At 41.6% G+C, this 19,594-nt stretch overlaps 2 protein-coding genes across 2 annotated transcripts; one reads left to right on the forward strand and one right to left on the reverse strand.

Moving 5' to 3' along the window:
* Positions 1-73: 73 nt before the first annotated feature.
* Positions 74-14,637, reverse strand: DERL2 (derlin 2). Its single transcript, XM_049771047.1, has 7 exons — positions 14,541-14,637; positions 13,373-13,438; positions 10,270-10,343; positions 8,509-8,602; positions 6,732-6,927; positions 6,406-6,496; positions 74-581 (listed from the first exon to the last, which is right to left on the reverse strand). The coding sequence occupies exons 1-7, from the start codon at positions 14,631-14,633 to the stop codon at positions 476-478; spliced, it is 720 nt and encodes a 239-aa protein (XP_049627004.1). The 5' UTR covers positions 14,634-14,637; the 3' UTR covers positions 74-475.
* A 486-nt stretch (positions 14,638-15,123) lies between these two features.
* Positions 15,124-19,385, forward strand: MIS12 (MIS12 kinetochore complex component). The gene is made up of 2 exons (XM_049782634.1): positions 15,124-15,162; positions 18,731-19,385. The coding sequence occupies exon 2, from the start codon at positions 18,765-18,767 to the stop codon at positions 19,383-19,385; it is 621 nt and encodes a 206-aa protein (XP_049638591.1). The 5' UTR covers positions 15,124-15,162; positions 18,731-18,764.
* The last annotated feature ends 209 nt before the right edge of the window (positions 19,386-19,594 follow it).

Below are 19,594 nucleotides of genomic sequence, written 5' to 3' on the forward strand. Positions count from 1 at the left end.
CAGCTCTGAGCTCAGACCTATGTAGGAGAGCTAGAATACATTATCATAATTTAAAAAAATCACACAAAAAAGCTTTAATTCAATGAGAGCAAGATGGAATTCAGTTTTATTTTGTCCTCTCTGAAAATTCCATTTACACCATGGCCTCATCAATCAAAGAAGAGGAATAAAAGTCTGCCTTATACCATAAAACTCAAGTACTCATGTACTTTTAGAGTTGGCAGGGCATTTGCTTCTCCAGGTTTTTTGGCTCCAAGAGATTATACTTTCAATCCCAGTGTAGTGAAGAACTACTGGTAAACTGCTGGAAATGTCTTCTGGATTAATCAGTGTACCATTTCATAAAGTGCTTCTGGAGTTAAAATCTGTCAAGCTGTCAAAAGTGCCCACACTTTTGCAACACAAAGCATAAAAGAATCCAGTGGGCATGTCATTGAGTCTTTCCCAGCTGGGTCTCATTATTGGCACTGCTGCTTTAACCGCCCAGTCGCTGACCCTCACCCCAGGCGAAGCCTCCTGGCCGCTCTTCAGGTAGTGGATTATAATTTGGATCTTCATCTGGTGTATCAAAAATAGCCTTCCTAAGAGACAAATAACAGATGTAATTTATTCTCAAAGTCATCTTAAGTCCTACTGACATACTGTAAGTCAGTGAATCCCTCTAAAAAGGCTTCCATCAATGATAAGCATTACACCTGCCTGTCAATGAAAGTTACCAGAATAGAGGTCATACACAATCACCAATATTTACATTAACCTTTACTACAAAGCAATGTATGTTAATTTTGGAGAAAACTGAAATTATATAAGCAAAATGTCCTAAATATTTAGGAACACTGCTGACATTTTCATTATTCTTCTAGAATTTTTACATATATACTTTCATAAAAATTGAATTATACTATTTTATTAATTATAATAAATTATAATTTATAAATTATTTATAAATTTATAAAAATTAAATTCCCTCCAACAACTAACATTATCATGAATTAGTAGCTAAATCAAAAAGGCATGTCTGAAAGACATATTATGAGCTCACTATAAATAGAACACTATTGTGAACTCAAAATCTTTGTCCAGGGCCAACTGAGAATTCAGTCGTAAGAGTGCCTGCTTTTGGGGCCAGAAAGATAGCATGGAGGTAGGGCGTTTGCCTTTAATGCAGAAGGACGATGGTTCGAATCCTAGCATCCCATATGGTCCCCTTTTCCCGCCAGGGGCGATTTCTGAGCATAGAGCCAGGAGTAACCTCTGAACACTGCCGCGTGTGACTCAAAAACCAAAAGCCAGGGGCCGGAGAGATAGCATGGAGGTAAGGCGTTTGCCTTTCATGCAGGAGGTCATCGGTTCGAATCCCGGTGTCCCATATGGTCCCCCGTGCCTGCCAGGAGCAATTTCTGAGCTTGGAGCCAGGAATAACCCCTGAGCACTGCCGGGTGTGACCCAAAACCCCCCCAAAAAAAAAAAAAAAAAGAGTGCCTGCTTTGTACTTTTATTTTTAGCGTAGTCCAGATATAGCAAAGGCAGTTCTGGTGGTTCAATTATCTGGGATGTCCAGTGGTGAAGTGCAATCTCTGATAAGAACTACAGAAAATAAGCAACCCCAGGTGAGCACATGTGTAAGGACAACTAAAAATGAACAAGCTGTATTAGCTCTGCTACCATGCAACTTCCACTTATAAAACAACAGAGAGGGTAGGGAATGGAAAAAGATGCAGCACCCTCTATTTTGTAGTACTGGGGATTGAACATGCTAGGTCTCATACATGTAAGGTGTGCATTTTACCATCGATTAACATTCCTGACCTTCGCTCATATTTTTAATTGCATGTGGCCAGTTGGTAACACTTATAAAATTAGAAATGTATCTGAAAATTTCTACTTTGCTTTAAAAACTTCATTAATTCTTTTTTCTTTTTTTGTTTTTTTCGGGCCACACCCGTTTGACGCTCAGGAGTTACTCCTGGCTATGCACTCAGAAATTGCCCCTGGCTTAGGGGGACCATATGGGACACCGGGGGATTGAACCGCGGTCTGTCCTACGCTAGCGCTTGCAAGGCAGACACCTTACCTCTAGCACCACCTTCCTGGCCCCAACTCCATTAATTCTTATAAAAACAAAAATTATTAGACACTGCTGGGAATCAAATCCATGGCCTTAAGGCAAGAGTTTTATGACTGAATCCCACCCCCAACCATGTTTCAAAAATAAAATAACTTTCAAACTAGAAAAGTGTAAATTTTATGTAGTAAGTACTCTTCTATCTCACTCTCACTGAATTAAATATAAAGCTGAACAAGCAATTCAAAAGGAAATTCAATTGATCAATAAAAATGTTTACAAATCTTTGCTCATGATAAAACGTACTAAAAACCAAGAGCTCTTTTAATTCCTGTTTTGTGAGGCAGTGTCAAGCCACAGTAGTCCACAGCAGTATAGGGAAAGCCCAAAATAAGGAGTCAAGAGCCCTGATGGGACATGCACATACGGATGTGGTCTAATTCTAGGTGTCAGTAAAGGAAAGAATACATCTGCAACTTCCTAAGAGGGTAAACCAATATACTGAATTTGTGAGAGGATGACACATCTTTCTTTGTGAAAGAAAATCACTATTTTCTGAGACTGGTTACCTATTAGACAATTGGAATCAGGACTTCCATAGCAAATATGGAAAAAAAGCAGGAAAAAGAGTGGTATATAATATGACACAGGGGGACAAAAAAAAAAAAAAAAGACTCATAGAGACCAACAATATATGAATAAATTTCTCTCTCTCTCTCTCTCTCTCTCTCTCTCTCTCTCTCTCTCCTTCTTTTTTTTTTTTTTTTTGGTTTTTAGGTCATACCCGGCGGTGCTCAGGGGTTACTCCTGGCTATCTGTTCAGAAATAGCTCCTGGCAGGCACGGGGGACCATGTGGGACACCGGGATTCAAACCAACCACCTTTGGTCCTGGATCGGCTGCTTGCAAGGCAAACACCGCTGTGCTATCTCTCCGGCCCCCAATATATGAATAAATTTCTAAAATACTATGTTCCAGGATGGGGAGATGATTCAAAGGAAATGACTGCAGGAATCCTGGGTTTGTTTCCAGGCACCAGAGTCACTCAAACATCACTGGTGATACCCACTTTCCCTAAAAACATTTATATGAATGAAAGAAGCCTTAAACAAGGGACTATATATCCTGCATGATTCTTTTAATACATGTTGTAGGACATTCAAAATTATTTGTTTTGGGGTCACACCTGGCAGTGATCAGGGGTTACTCCTGGCTCCATGCTCAGAAATCGCTCCTGGCAGGCTCAGGGGACCATATGGGATGTGGGATTCGAACCACTGACCTTCTGCATGCAAGGCAAACGCTTTACCTCCATGCTATCTCTCTGGCCCTCAAACTTATTATGTAGTGAAATCTATTATGCTGAGTAAAATAAGTCAGAGGGAGAGAGATAGACATAGAATAATATCAGTCATCTATGGGTTTTAAGAAAAATTAAAGACATTGAAATAATTCCCAGAGATTAGGGCCGGAAGAACCGGCTCAAGATATGAAGCTCACCACAAAGAGTGGTATTTACGGTTAGAGAAATAACTACACTGAGAACTATTAGAACAATGCCAATGAGTGAGGGATATAGAAAGCCTGTCTTGAATACAGGCAGGGGTGGGGGAGGGAGGAGATAGGGGCATTGGTGGTGGGAACATTGCACTGGTGAAGGGTGGGGTGTTCTTTTTAAGTCTGAAATTCAACTACAATTATGTTTGTAATCACGGTGTTCAAATAAAGATATTAGGGGGTCTTGAAGGAGTGAGGCAAAAAACATGAAATAACTATTGGGTATTAGTGATCTTTACATCTTGACAGCAATTTGGGTTACCTGGGTCTATTTATGATGTATATATTTGTCATGTGTAAACAAATTTAGTTACACACATAAATATTTAGAGAAGAATACTGGAATAGAAAGATCAATGAACAAATTGACAAAAATCTGGGAAATAATAAAAACATTAATTATACAATGTGGTGTTAATCCTGTCATTATTTATCCTTTTCTACTTTTTTACACATTTGGAAAATTTCATAATAAAGTATTGCAGGAAGAGAACTAAATAATGTAGATTTGTATTAAAGTACCAGTACAAATAGTCAACAATACTGCAAACATGGGTCAAATGTCAAGAATCAAACTTTAAAAATGTGCCTGTAGGGGCCACACTAATAGTACAGCAGATAGGTTGTTTGCCTTGCATGTGGTTTAATTCCTTAGTATCCCATACAGTTCCCCAAGCACCACCAGGAATAATTCTGTAGTACAGAACCAGAAATAATTTCTGAGAACCACTATGCATAGAACACCCACCTTGTATTCTCTCAAAGTGGCTCTTAAAGCTGGGGGGTTTGGGGAGTTTGAGAGAACCTCTGCTATTTTGGGACACACTACTTGGACGATATGTTCAGGATATTATGTGTTACCAAGGACTGCAAAGTATGTTCCAGCATGCAAAGTATGTTCACTAGTTCTTTGAACTATCACTCTCGTCCGATTTCCTGATTTTGACCAAGTAGATCTGTCTTTGCTTGTAGGAAAATAAGACATTAAAGGGGGTCATGGGGAATCAGATTGACAATTAACCTTTAAATAACCTTGGGAGAGGAGGAGGCTCATTGGGGCTGGTGGTGTGCTCAGTGGAAGAGGACAGTGGCTTGTATGTATGAGGATATAGATTTAATCCCCCAGTCCTTTGTACTGTTCTTAGCACTTTATACTGTATGAAATACTTTTTCTTTCTTCTCCTATTTTGTTTTGCTTGGAATCAAATCCATGGCCTTAAGGCAAGAGCTCTATGATTGAGCCACATCCCCAGCCATGTTTCAAAAATAAAAGAGAGGTTCAGATACATCTAATTTGATAAACTCTCAATCTAGCAAAGGGTAAAGTTTTATTTAGTAAAGTATTCTTCCTTCCTTTGAGGGTATAGCAAAATTAATCCCGTTATAATGCTCACAGAAATGTAAATCTGACAGTGAGATAGTTTAGGGGTTCAGGCACCTGCCTTGCATGTGGCTGACCCTGGTTCAAACCCTAGCACTGCCTGGCACCCTGAGCAGCACTCACAGCAATACTCGAGAGCCAGGAATAGCCCCAGGAGTAACACGTATATATCCCAAACCTTCCACCCTTCAAATCAAAACAAATAGTAATTTTACTTTTAGAACTTAGTCTCTGGGCTGGAGTGACAGCATAGCGGTAGTATGTTTGCCTTGCACATGGCCAACCCTAGATGGACCCTGGTTAGATTCCCAGCATCCCATATGGTCCCCTGAGCCTGCCAGGAGAGATTTCTGAGAGCAGAGCCAAGAATGACCTGAGTGTCACTGGGTGTGACCACCCCCCAATAGAACTTTTAGTCTTTGAAAATGTTATGTACAAAGCTTTAGCTTAAAGGATGTTTACTGTCTCAGTTATAAAAGGAAAAGAAAAAGAAGAATAAGAACTATCAATAAGGGCTAAGTAAAATTATACTCTATTCCCACTATGTTATTGCTCCATCCCTTTTAATTTACTTGTTTTTGGAAGGGCTTTTGGGTCACAGCTGGAGGTAATGAGGAACTATTCCTGTCAGTGCTTAGGGGACCATATGGGATGCCGAGGATCAAACCTGAGCTGGCCATGTATAAGGCAAATGCCCTACTGGCTGCTGTACTATATCTCTGAAACTCTTTTATTTTTGATTAGTCTACAATAAACATTTAATAAAAACTCACATTTTATTCTTCAAGTGAGCTCTTTTTAATGCAGTATATCCAAAGGACACAGAATTCTGGAGTAGATAAATTCTGAAGTAGAGGTCTTATAAATCAACGCTCTACCCCTAGGAAACTGAAGTACAAAAGGAAAAGAACTGGCTTTAAACAGCAGAGCTGATTTGTGGAACAGGTACACATGGTTTCCAGCCCAAAGATATGATTATTTCCATTCTACTTCTCTACTTATTTACCATTTACTTAAAAGGCCAGTTATTTCACTATTAGAAACTTGCCACTATTTAGTTTTGTCCATTTTGCCACAGCACTTCTAGATTAGCAGAGTAGTTTTCAAGAATCCTCAGGCTCCTCCTAGTGCTAATGGTTATCTAATGAGAAGTCCTAGTGGCTATCTGGGACAATTAGCAAGTCTCCTCTATGAAATCTTAAGCCTGGTAACATTGTTCCTGTCACAACTCTGGCAGTCTGCTCTACCCAAATCAAATGTGCAGCCAGAGTGTTCAATCTATAAATATTTACTGAGCTGAATTAAATTATGTGTGCCAGAAGCTACAGGAGATCCAAGTAAACACAAATCACGGACACTGTTCTAGACTGAAAAGAACATGTCATCTGGTGTTAAATACTCACAAAACAGATGGTGTTTTCAGGATTCGTATTCCACCAGGCTGATTGGGAAATACATCTTCCAAGAAAAAATATATATGTCCAACAGCTATACCTAAAGACAACCCAAAATAAAAATGAAGCATTAAATTTCCATTTCAGGTTGATAAACATAAACTATCATAAACTTGTTATTTAAGATAAATGCCTAATGTATTACTGTCAAACAACTAGTATCATAGTCTTTGAAATTATAGCAAATATTCCTTGAAAGCCAAACAGAATAAAATGAAACATAGTGACTAAATTTACAAGTAAAATAGTAAAAAAAGTTGTGTTAAGACTCTTACCCAAGAGGTCCACAATGATCGAATTCCCCAACAACAAGGAAAAGCCCATGAGCACCCAGGGTAGAAAGGGAGCCTGGAAATTGAGAAGGCCGAAGAAGTTCATGCGAACATAGGGATTCCTTCGGCTCCACACGTAGACCAGCATTATTGTAAAGGCCTGGCCCAAGAAAACTAAGCTTACAAACAAACCAAAAAGCTAGCAGATGGCATTAAGGAAAATATCAACATTAAAAGTGCAGGAGGGGGAGCTGGAGAGAGAACATGGAGGTAAAGTGTTGCCTTTCATGCAGAAGGTCGGTGTTTCAAATCCTGGCATCCCATATGATTCCCCCGAGCCTAGCAGGAGCGACTTCTGATCATAGAGCCAGGAGTAACCCCTGAGTGCTGCCTGGCGTGACCCAAAAAACAAACAAAAAAAAGGTGCAGTAGGGTAAACTGAAGAAATAACTGTTCTAATCAAGTCTGAATTAGGAATGGTAAACTGTACATCATTTTTTTTTTTTTTTTTGGTTTTTTGTTTTTGGGTCAGACCCGGCAGCACTCAGAGATTACTCCTGGCTCTATGCTCAGAAGTCGCTCCTGGCATGCTCGGGAAATCATATGGGATGCCTGGATTTGAACCACTGTCCTTCTGCATGCAAGGCAAATGCTTTACCTCCATGCTATCTCTCTGGCCCCTGTAGCTACATCTTTAGTAGAGAAAAAATCTGAATGAAAAAATAAAAGCCTGAAAAAAAAAAGTAAAAATCAAAAAAACAAACCTAGAGCAATCAGGTAAAAATCCACATAGGCTAGGGGCCCGGAGAGATAGCTCAGCGGCGTTTGCCTTGCAAGCAGCCGATCCAGGACCAAAGGTGGTTGGTTCGAATCCCGGTGTCCCATATGGTCCCCCGTGCCTGCCAGGAGCTATTTCTGAGCAGACAGCCAGGAGTAACCCCTGAGCACCGCCGGGTGTGGCCCAAAAACCAAAAAAAAAAAAAAAAAAAAAAAAAAGAAAATCCACATAGGCTAAGTTAATCTGGAAAGTAGCTACTTCAAATCTTCAAATTAATATTGTTTTCATAAAGTTCCTGCCTCTTTGAAAAATGTGTTAATTCCTTGGTCAATTACAATGATGTGCACTCACCATTTGCACTTTTACAGATGGAAATAAAGTAAGCTGGAGCAAAACCATCTTGTCAGACAGCACTACATTCAAGTCTTTTATACAGATAACAATTATTTAAAAAAAATGGGGGGGGGGGCGGAAATCACACCCAGCACTTAGGGGTAACTCCTAGCTCTGCATTCAGAAATTGCTCCTGGCAGGCACGGGGACCATATGATTCGAATCACTGGGGCCGGGATTCAAACCACTGTATGTCCTGGATTGGCTGCGTGCAAGGCAAAGTCCTATTGCTGTGCTATCTCTCCGGCCCCTACATTTTTTTTTTTTTTTAATTTTGGTAGTGGCCAAAAATGTATCTTACCAGTTTAATTTTAAAGTAAAGCAAATCCATCATTGATAATGTATGTAAGATGCTTAATATAACCCACCTGGGCTAAAAGTCATTTGATTTGTTCAGTCAAAAAGCATCCTGTCCAATTTTTAGGTTTAGAAAGCTAATATAGAAAGTCTACTGCAAAAGTCTACTGTTGTACTTTGTAGCTAAAATAGAGATTTATTCAAAGATAGAGATTTATTCAAAATATCTAGTGCATTACGGGAGATGATGTGCTTTTAAGAGAAGGTACAATTCTACATGTTCCTGTGTTTGTTCTAATTGTTGAAGGATACAGTCATTAAGAATCCACCAAAAAGGAACATAAATACAAAATCTGCTGTCCGACCTCGAAAAGAGCCTTCTTCTAGCATTCGACAGTAACGATATCTTAAGTTCCAAGTTAAGAAAATATGAAGCACACAAATAAGAAAGTAAAACTTGATCTATCACTTATGTATACTTGGACTCATTATTTATAAGTCAAGTCTTCACTTCCGTAAAAATGTTTGATTCGTGGTATTACTCCTACTAGGAATTTTAGGTCAGATAAACACATTTTACAAAAATATGGGAAATAAGTCAGATACCTCATAAACATGTGCATAATAGTCTATTAAACATTTTTTTTTTTTTTTGGTTTTTGGGTCACACCCGGCAGCGCTCAGGGGTTACTACTGGCTCTACATTCAGAAATCGCTCCTGGCTTGCTTGGGGTCCATATGGGACGCCAGGATTCGAACCACTTCTGAATGCAAGATAAATGCCTTACCTCCATGCTATCTCTCCGGCCCCTCTATTAAACATTTTCAAATTTATATTTTCCTTCCATGTTCAGCCAGGTCACATCCTTACTTTCTCATGACCTAGCTTGGAAAAAATTCCCACCAAGAAATTTTTTGTGATAATTACTTTCTCGGGCAAGGTAGGTTTAAATATTTTCTATTTCCTCAAGTCAATAAAAATGCAATTTGATAAATAATGTAATTAGAAAACTATCAGAATTTCTACTTTATAGGAGATAGGAATCACCTTAGAGCAGAAATCCTATAACCCCTTGGTGATGCTCTTTTTACTGCAGATGAGCTGAGAAGTAATTTGCCTCTAAATATAGAGGGTGGAGTTTTGATTTACAATTTACAACTTGGTTCCACCCAAAACAAAGATCATTCCCGGTTTGTTTCGGTTTGTTTACAACTTGGTTTTACCCAAACCAGATTCTCCTACTTGTCATATTTTATCTATTTGGCCACATGTATTTCATTCTCAGTTTTGTATTATTTCCTGCTGCGACCCTTTTCCAGACCAGCCTTCTCTGGTTGGAAATATGGCATTTGGGGCATTACAGTGAGGAATGATCCACTCAGTTCTCCCAATCACTATCTATCAAACCAGCAAACAATTTCATTCTATTTCAACAAGCCATAATATGGGAAATACACTAGATATTATGGCCTTGTATTTTGGTCAGTTGAGCCAGCATTAAAATCCAATGAGCTCTGTTCTTGGGCCTACTGTCAATCTACACTCTCCTGGTTGTACATCTTTTAAGGGAAAAATTGCTATAATTTGTTACATACTGCTGAAATAGTATACGAAGACCTTTAAAACACTACTATCTGACCAACTACTCTAGGTACTGAAAATTAAGAACAGAGTAATCAATTAGACTGTTTCAAATTTTTTTTTTTTTTGGTTTTTGGGCCACACCCAGCAGTGTTCAGGGGTTACTCCTGGCTATCTGCTCAGAAATAGCTCCTGGCAGGCACGGGGGACCATATGGGACACCGGGATTCGAACCAACCACCTTAGGTCCTGGATCGGCTGCTTGCAAGGCAAATACCGCTGTGCTATCTCTCCGGGTCCAGACTGTTTCAATTTTAAAGTTTTCTTTTTCTTTTGGTTTTTGATTTTTGTTTTGTGGGCTTTTTTTTTTGGTGGCAGGAATCACTCTGGAGTTCAAATATACAAGTCTCTCTGACTACACCATATCTGTGGCCATCACAGTATTCAAGAGCACCTAAGATTTTGTGCAAACTCCATTCAATAAAGGATACAAAAAAATCATGTTAAATAAAAAATTGAATCCAACTGGTCCAAAAAATAAGAAATTGGTGATTAGCCTCCATATCTGTAAAACAAACAAACAAACCAGATTTAAGTAAAATATATTACCATAAAAGACTTATCTATTAAGATATCCTATAACTGTTGGCTGATTGTGGGTAAGTGATCCTTTTTGATTTTGAGCCATAAGGAAGGATGCTTAGGGATTATTCCTGGCTCTGCATTTAGGAATTACTCTTGGTGGTGCTCAGGAGACCAGATGGGATAACAGAGATTGAACCCAGATGGCAGCATGGAAGACAAGAGCTACCTGCTACACTATCTCTTTGGCCCACCCATGATACTATATATCTTGTTTTGTTTTGGGGGACCATACCCGGTGATGCTTAGGGGTTACTCCTGGCTATGCGCTCAGAAATCACTCCTGGCTTGGGGATCATATGGGATGCTGGGGGATCAAACCGCGGTCCATCCTAGGCTAGCACGGGCAAGGCTTACCCTTGAACCACAGCTCTGGCACCAATGATACTATATTTTGAACAAAACACTGGGACAGAAAATCAATCTGACAGTGAATTTTTCTGTACTGCTTCTAGGTAAAGTCCCTAAAGTTTGTAAGAATAAAACAAAAAAATTTTAGTTGTCCTTCACAAAAAAAGTCCATAGGACAAATGGTAAGGCAAACTATTGGAAGAAATTGATAAAAACAAAGCTTTCATGTATGTAGTATTACAATGTAATTAAGTCTATAAACACCAGAGGAAGAACCACAGTACTCAAATATAAATTGCTTTTTATTTGGAATGTTTCTAGATGGTCGGGAAATTTTTTTTTTTAAATTTTTGGGTCACACCCGGCAGTGCTCAGGGGTTACTCCTGGCTGTCTGCTCAGAAATAGCTCCTGGCAGGCACGGGGGAGCATATGGGACACCGGGATTCGAACCAACCACCTTTGGTCCTGGATCGGCTGCTTGCAAGGCAAACGCCGCTGTGCTATCTCTCCAGGCCCGAGCTACCGGGGACCCTGGGGAAATCTTAGAGCAAAAATTCTAAAGCAAACATTTAGTAAATAGCTAATGTTCTACAGAGACTGAATGCTCTAGCATGCTATAAAGTCTAATTGGTAAATAAAAGGATGCTCATTTTCATTTGGGAAATCCTAACACCCCTTTTCCTACTCAGTCCAAATAGTTTAAAATGGGTGTCCAAAGAAACACCTCATAGAGGGACACCGAACTCAAAACTAAAACTCCAAAAGATACATGCTATCATTAGAAAAGAGTTCAAACATGGGGCCGGAGAGATAGCATGGAGGTAAGGCGTTTGCCTTTCATGCAGGAGGTCATCGGTTCGAATCCCGGAGTCCCATATGGTCCCCCGTGCCTGCCAGGAGCAATTTCTGAGCCTGGAGCCAGGAATAACCCCTGAGCACTGCCGGGTGTGACCCAAAAACCACCAAAAAAAAAAAAAAAAAAAAAAGAAAGAAAAGTGTTCAAACAAGGCAAAACTAAGTAAAAAAGGGTGAAGCGACAGTACAACAGTTATGGAGCTTGCTTTTGCACATAGCTGACCTTGGTTTGATCCCTAGCACAACAACTGAGCTGGAGCCCTACCAAGAACTGTCCTCACGCACAGAGCCAGGAATAAGCCCTGAGCACCACCTGGTATGAATCAATACCAAATAATGAACCAACAAAACAAAAGCCCTAGTCATAGAAACATTACTTGGATAAAGTTGATGATCCCAGCAAATATATGTACAGGAATTTTTTTTAGTATTACTTCATTCCTAGAATACGGATAACTTAAAAAGCACTAAATGGTATATATTTCTGAATTAGACCATGGTGATGACAAGGTGGGGAGTTGTGGGTGAAAGAATCTCAAAATCAGGACATCTTGAGTCTCCTTCTGGTCAGTTAGCTTCTATTTTTGTGGGAGCCATACACAGAATTCTTGGGGATTACATAGCAGAAGGTCAAACTCAGGATCTGCATATACTACCACTTGAGCCATTTCTATGGCCCCTTAGATCATAGTACTAACTCTGAACTAGTGACTCCTAGTTAAAGGGGCCATAATTACCAAATCAGAATCATTCAGGAAACTTTAAAAACAAAATATTGGTTTTTTTGGGGGAGTGGGGGAGGTTAGATAGAGGGAGACAGAAATTGAATCCTGGGTTCCACAAAGAGAAAACACATATAAATAAAATACATTACCAGGAGAGTTGACAATACAGTACAGCTTGCTTTTGCACATGGCTGACTCAGGTTCAATCCCAGTGCCCCATATAGCCCTGTGAGCCTGACAAGAGTAATTTCTAAGCGTAGGGCCAGAAATAACCCAAGTACTGCAGTGTGTAACCCCAAACCAAACAAAAACAGAGCAAAAAAAAAAAAAAAAACAAAAAACAAAAAAATTGACAAGGAAATGTTTATCTATGAAGACAACACCAAGTGCTCTACCACTGAGTCACACCCCAGCCCCCAAATAAATTTTTCCTTGGTGTGGAAACTTCCACCTCCATCAGTGCCTAGTAGCTACTCCAGTATAAATTCAGGGCTATTGCTACTGCTGCTGGTGCTGGTGCTTGGGGACAAACAGAAATCCTGAATTCCTAACTATAGGAAGGCTTGAATCGCTTTTAAAGTTCTGGAACATAGCAAACAGAGGCTGCAAAATAATCAATCATTTTGTCTCTTTTATTCACCTCAGTAAGTCTTATAACCAATTACTCCCAGAATCTTTTCTTTTCTTCTTCTTTTTTTTTTGGTTTTTGGGTCACATCCCGCAGTGCTCAGGAGCTACTCCTGGCTCTCCGTTCAGAAATCGCTCCTGGCAGGCTTGGGGGATCACATGGGATGCTGGGATTTGAACCATCATCCTTCTGCATGCAAGGCAAATGCTTTACCTCCATGTTCAGGCTTGGGGGATCACATGGGATGCTGGGATTTGAACCACCATCCTTCTGCATGCAAGGCAAATGCTTTACCTCCATGTTATCTTTCCGACCTCCAGAATCTTTTCTTAAAGAAAAAGAAAATTTATTAAACAAACGTTAAGTAACTATCTTGGTTGTGGACTACTTACTTGGAAATGTTTAAAGATTAATTCAGGATTGAAGTACAACTGAAAAGGTGTGATCAATTCCAACTGCTGAAAGAAAAAACAAAGATTATTTACTTACTGTGGTGGTGCCACAACTCAATCAATGACTACACTACCAAGCATGCCAACTAGTGAACTCCATTCCTGGATCTAACTAAATAAGTTCTTGCAGCAAATCACTCAAAATTTACCCAGAAATTTTCCAGGAAAGGACTAGCAGGCCGGATATTTTTTCAACTCTAAAAACCAAAGCCCCTTTCAAGATTCCTTAGGTAGGAGAAAAAGACTGGTGAAGGACTCCGTAGAGCTGCGTATTCCATTATATTCCCAATACCTGACACAAAAGTTTGTTTTATGGGGCAACAGCTATGGCTAAGCACTAAAGCATAGGAGCCATTCTTGGGGTGCACTAGCACTACACATAGCAGAAGGTGCAACTTCTGGGCACGTGCAGGCTCGCAATGAATCGGACCATCACACAGGGAGCCACCGAAAAGAAACACAAAGCCAGACTTTTTGCCAAAGTCAAGGCTGTGTGCTAGCAGCACCTCTGACTTTTCCCTTCAACCATTTCCAGTTTACTGCCCTAGATACGTAGATTTTTTTTTTTTTTTTTGGTTTTTGGGCCACACCCGGCGGTGCTCCGGGGTTACTCCTGGCTGTCTGCTCAGAAATAGCTCCTGGCAGGCACGGGGGACCATATGGGACGCCGGGATTCGAACCAACCACCTTTGGTCCTGGATCGGCTGCTTGCAAGGCAAACGCCGCTGTGCTATCTCTCCGGGCCCTAGATACGTAGATTTTATTCAGCAGCCCAGACTGCAAGGCCCAGGACGGTCCCATCAGAACTGAGTTCTCAGACACCTTTCCTGGGTGGGTGGCTCCCGCAGGGGCTGACTTGATTGTCACCCTTCAGAACTGTTGGGCTTCCAATACTGAATAGCTACCTCCTTTGAAAGAGAATTCTGCCTTCGTGGATCCCTGGAGAAAGCTCCCTTGGGTGAACCCGGAACTCCAGAGGAACCCTTGCAGACTTGCACTCACACCTGACACTACTTCGTAGGCTTTCCCAAGGGCCCCAAACCTCCTTTTCCTTAAGCCGAAACACAGCCAGCCCGAAGAGTTGGAAATAGGTGCTGCAGCTGCTTACCACAGCGGCGGTTGTGAGGACGCAGGCAGTAGTATAGGCTCGACTGACGGGTGGGATCTGCAGGTATTCCAGCCGGAGGCTCTGGTACGCCATCTTCCCCACCACCGCCTGCCCGCCCCATCCACTTCCTCTTCCGCCAGTCAGCCCGAGAACAGAAGGGCGGGATTAAAGAAAATTTTCCGGCTCAGCCTCGCTTCTGTCCAATCAACGACGCGAGGCCTCCCACGCACCAATCGCTAGCGTTGTAAGGAAAGCCCATCAGCCAATCAGAAGTTGCATCTTTGCAAACCTTGGACCTTTCTTTCCCCACCCACCCACTTCCGGAAGATGCGCGTACGTCCGGCTTCTTTTCGCCAATCGCTGCCAGCCACCGCTCGCTTTCCAGTCCGGCTTCACCGCGGCACCCATATTAGGTAATCCCCGCCCCGAACGGACAAGCTAGCCAATCGGAAAGACGAACGCGTCCCGCCTTTGCTCCAATTCGCTGAGGCCGGAATATGTAGGAAGTTGACGAAAGTCGCGACCACGCCAATCTGGGTTCGCCGGAGGCTGTTTCGAAAGGAGTCGCGGGAAGTCAGCCGGCGCCGGCGTCGGGCGAGTTCCTCCCTGTTGGGGAGGCTTGGTAAGTTGTTGCCGGGCAGCGTTTGCTCTGGTGAGTTGTGGGGTGGACCTGGGTTAGGCCACCCCGCGGGTCTTGGCCCCATTTCCTAGGGTTTCGTGGGCTCGAACCCAGCTCTGAACATCCCGGCCCGCAGTGGGCACGCGCGGCCCGACGGAGCCTCCTGCGGCCGGAAGCTGTGGCCGGCGGTTAGCTTTGGGTCCGGGGGTTCCGCTCAAGTGGGCGGGCTCTAGCGCCTCCCGCGTTTCCGTTGCAGATGCTTATTGGCTTATTTATTTCTTTGTCTTTTGGGGGGCCACACCTGGTGGCGCTCTGGAGTCACTCCTGGCTCTGAGCTCAGAAATCGCTCCTGGGGCCGGAGAGAGCACGGCGGCGTTTGCCTTGCAAGCAGCCCACCCAGGACCCAAGGTGGTTGGTTCGAATCCCGTGCCTGCCAGGAGCGATTTCTGAGCAGACAGCCAGGAGGAATCCCTGAGCGCCGACGGAGGTGGCTCCTCAACCCCCCCCCCCCAAAGAAAAGAAACCACTCCTAGCAGGTTTGGGGGGCACCATATGGGATGCCGGGTATCGAACCCGGTTCTGTCCCCGGATTTGGCTGTGTGCCAGGCAAACGGCCCTGCAGATGCTTATTAAGCCATATTTCATTATCCTTTCAGTAACTGTGTAAGTCTTGGAGGATGATTGGACCGGCCTCGGGGTGGTGATACACTAAAATCGAACTTGTCCCCTAAAGAGAATGTTGATGAAAATTTGGCGGGAACGGTGGAGGGCGTTAGTGGTACAGCCTCTTTCCTATTAGGAATGGCATCCTAGGAAGGAAAAGAAAGCACCCCTATTTGGTCATAACCAAAATTGACATGGCAAGCAGAGATACTTTATTTGGCGGGTTATAAAGAAGCACTAAAGTTTTTTTGTTTTTTGTTTTTTTTCCCGCGGGGGTCACACCCACCGGTGTGCTCCGAATACGCTCCTGGCAGGCTTAGGGGACCATATGGGATGGGAATCGAACCTGGTTCCTACCACTGTGCTATCTTTCCGGCCCCAGCATTAAAGTATTTTGAAACAAAGAGTGACCATTAAATCTGTTATTGAGGAAGGAACCTTTTAGGTTGAAGAAAAGGCTTTAGCAAAGAACACAGTAGCACACACAAATGTCAATGGGTAATGTAAAAAAAAGTGCGCATTTGAAGGTATTCAACTTAAAATATTTTTCCCTGTCTCCCACAGATCGTTAAAAACAATGCTTTACTTTGTGAGAATATCCTATGTACAGAGCATTAGCAGTATTAAATACAGGAGAAAAGTAGGAAAGGAAGTTTTTGAGAATTCTGTCAAGTTTTGGGTGGGAGCTTGGGTGGGGCTTGATTAGGTTGGATAGAGAGCAGAAAATAATAGAGGAGAAGTGGAAACAGTTGGAGTTTTGAGGCAAGCGGTATGAATTATGAGTTTCAGGGTACAAGTCATGATGCTTCTCAGTAATGAGTTGATTCATCTTTTGGGGAGTTCCCAGTGAACGGTTAAACTGAACAATATTGTCAATCCATGACAACCCATATGATCCCCTGAGCTTGCCAGGAGTAATTCCTGAGTGCAGAGCTAGGTATAAGCCCTGAACATCACTAGGTGTGGCTCCAGAAACCAAGAAAAAAATATTAGTAATGTTTTGCTTCAAATTCTTTCATGAACTTCATGCAAAAATCACCTGGTGGGGGGGCCGGGCGGTGGCGCTGGAGGTAAGGTGCCTGCGCTAGCCTAGGACGGACCACGGTTCGATCCCCCGGCGTCCCATATGGTCCCCCAAGAAGCCAGGAGCAACTTCTGAGCGCATAGCCAGGAGTAACCCCTGAGCATCACAGGGTGTGGCCCAAAAAAAAAAAAAAATCACCTGGTGGGGCCAAAGAGATAGCACAGCGGTAGGGCATTTGACTTGCATGTGGCCGACCTGGGAGGGACCTTGTTTGATTCCCTGCACCCATATGGACCCCCAGACTACCAGGGGCAATTTCTGAGTGCTGACCAGGATTAACTCCTCAGCACTGCTGGGTGTGGCCCAACAACCAATTAATAAATAAAGTTTAAAAAATTGTTTTAAAAGAATAACAACTGGTAATTGAGTTCGCCTTTTTATTTTGGATGGATTCATTCTTCTTAATGAATAATGAAATCTTTTTTTTTTTTTTTTTTTTTTTTATGAAAAGGATGTTGTTACAATTTAGAAAAAGGTACTTTGGTTAAATTTTCATAGTACCAGGGAGGTAATAGTGCTATTTTCCTAGATATTCACCTTTTATTTTATTTTTTTTTGTTTTTTTGGCTCACACCTGGCAGTGCTCAGGGGTTACTCCTGGCTCAGAAATCGCTCTGGCAGGTTTGGGGGACCATATGGGATGCTGGGATTCGAACCACCATCCTCTGCATGCAAGACAAAGGCTTTACTTCCATGCTATCTCTCCGGCCCCATCACTTTTTTTTTTTTTTTTTTTTGGGTCACACCCGGCGATGCTCAGGGGTTACTCCTGGCTCTATGCTCAGAAATTGCCCCCAATAGGCTCGGGGGACCATATGGGATGCCGGGATTCGAACCACTGACCTGCATGAAAGGCAAACGCCTTTACCGCTGTGCTATCTCTCCGGGTCCCTCACTTTTTATTTTTTATAATTTTTATTAAGACCAGTGTGAATTACAAGTCTTTGACAGTTATATTTAAGGTACATAGTGACATTGAATTAGGGCAATTCCCACCACCAGTGTTGACCTCCCTAGATACTCACTTTTGAAAGGAATGAAAAAATTGTCAATTTTTTTTAGTTAACTGGACATTTTATAGAAACCTTCCTTTGTTTCTAATAGATGGTTAGGTTGGAAGACAAGGAAGTTGAGGGTATTGGCAAGGCGGTGATTAAAATAAGTCCTGGAGCTTGAATTAAACAAAGTGGGAGAGTCTGTACATGAAATAGAATTAGGGGACAGAAAGTCTTTAAATAAATGTACAATATGAAGTGGTGAATGAAAGTTGGAAGTATAGCAAATGAATTTGGGGTCAAAAACTGCACTCAAGGAGAGATAATATTAGTAGCCAGGTGGCTAAGAATGGAAATGATGGCCATTGCAACTCAAGAAATCAGAGATTTGGGGCCGGAGAGATAGCATGGAGGTAAGGCGTTTGCCTTTCATGCAGGAGGTCATCGGTTCGAATCCCAGCGTCCCATATGGTCCCCAGTGCCTGCCAGGAGCAATTTCTGAGCTTGGAGCCAGGAATAACCCCTGAGCACTGCCGGGGTGTGCCAAAAACCACACACACAAAAAAAGAAACAAGAGATTTTTGGGAATTAGGTTGTAAACTTGAAATTTGTCAAGAATAACAATTATAGAGGCTAAACCATAGGCCAGTTTGAACTGAAGAGTGAGAAGAAAGTAGAAAGGAGGGTTTTGGAATGCATATTATATACAAGGATCTTTATAGTTGATGAATAAAGTTGGAAATAGCACTGAGTATCATATCTATAATGCAATTTGATACTTTCTTTAAAATGATTTTCCAAATAAATTTCTTTCTTTTTACATTTAAAGATTTTTCAGTCAAAATTAACACAACAAAATCAAGATGTCTGTTGATCCAATGACCTACGAGGCTCAATTCTTTGGCTTCACACCACAAACTTGTATGCTTAGGATCTACATTGCATTTCAGGACTACTTATTTGAAGTAATGCTGGCGGTTGAACAGGTTATTCTTAAGAAGCTGGATGGCATCCCAGGATCTGAGATTAGTCCGGTTCAGATTCGTAAATGCACAGAGAAGTTTCTTAGCTTCTTGAAAGGACGTTTTGATAATCTTTTTGGCAAAATGGAGCAACTGTTTTTAGAGTTGATTTTGCGAATTCCTTCAAATATCTTACTTCCAGAAGATAAACCTCAGGAGGAGCTTACGTACAGTCAGGAAGAATTCCAGATTCTCCATAAAGAAATTGAGCAGTTACAGGAGAAGTATAAGACTGAATTATGCACTAAACAGGCTCTTCTTGCAGAACTAGAAGAGCAAAAAATTGTTCAAGACAAACTCAAAAAGACATTGGCGTTGTTTGATGATCTTGATAATGTTGGCAGGGAAAATGGGATGAGTGATTTTAGGGAGAGCTTAGTGTTCCTAGTTCAGAATGCCAGAAAGTTACACAGTATTAGAGACAGTGTGGAGAAGGAAGGCAAAAAATGGAAATTATCTTGATTTCCAAATCTTGACTTAGAAAGTGGACACATAAGTGGTTCATATCAGTAATGATTCCTATTCTAGCAATTTGTATATTTTATTGCATCTTCCTTGTATATTGTATTTGTTGACTTTTCTGAAGTATCTTTTACTATCCTTAATTAAATCTTTTATGCATAACTTTCTTAGAGATTTCTAGTTGGTGAAAAGCAATTCCCAATTCAATA

This window comes from Suncus etruscus, chromosome 1 (genome assembly GCF_024139225.1).
Source record: "Suncus etruscus isolate mSunEtr1 chromosome 1, mSunEtr1.pri.cur, whole genome shotgun sequence".
In the NCBI taxonomy this organism is placed as follows: Eukaryota; Metazoa; Chordata; class Mammalia; order Eulipotyphla; family Soricidae; genus Suncus; species Suncus etruscus.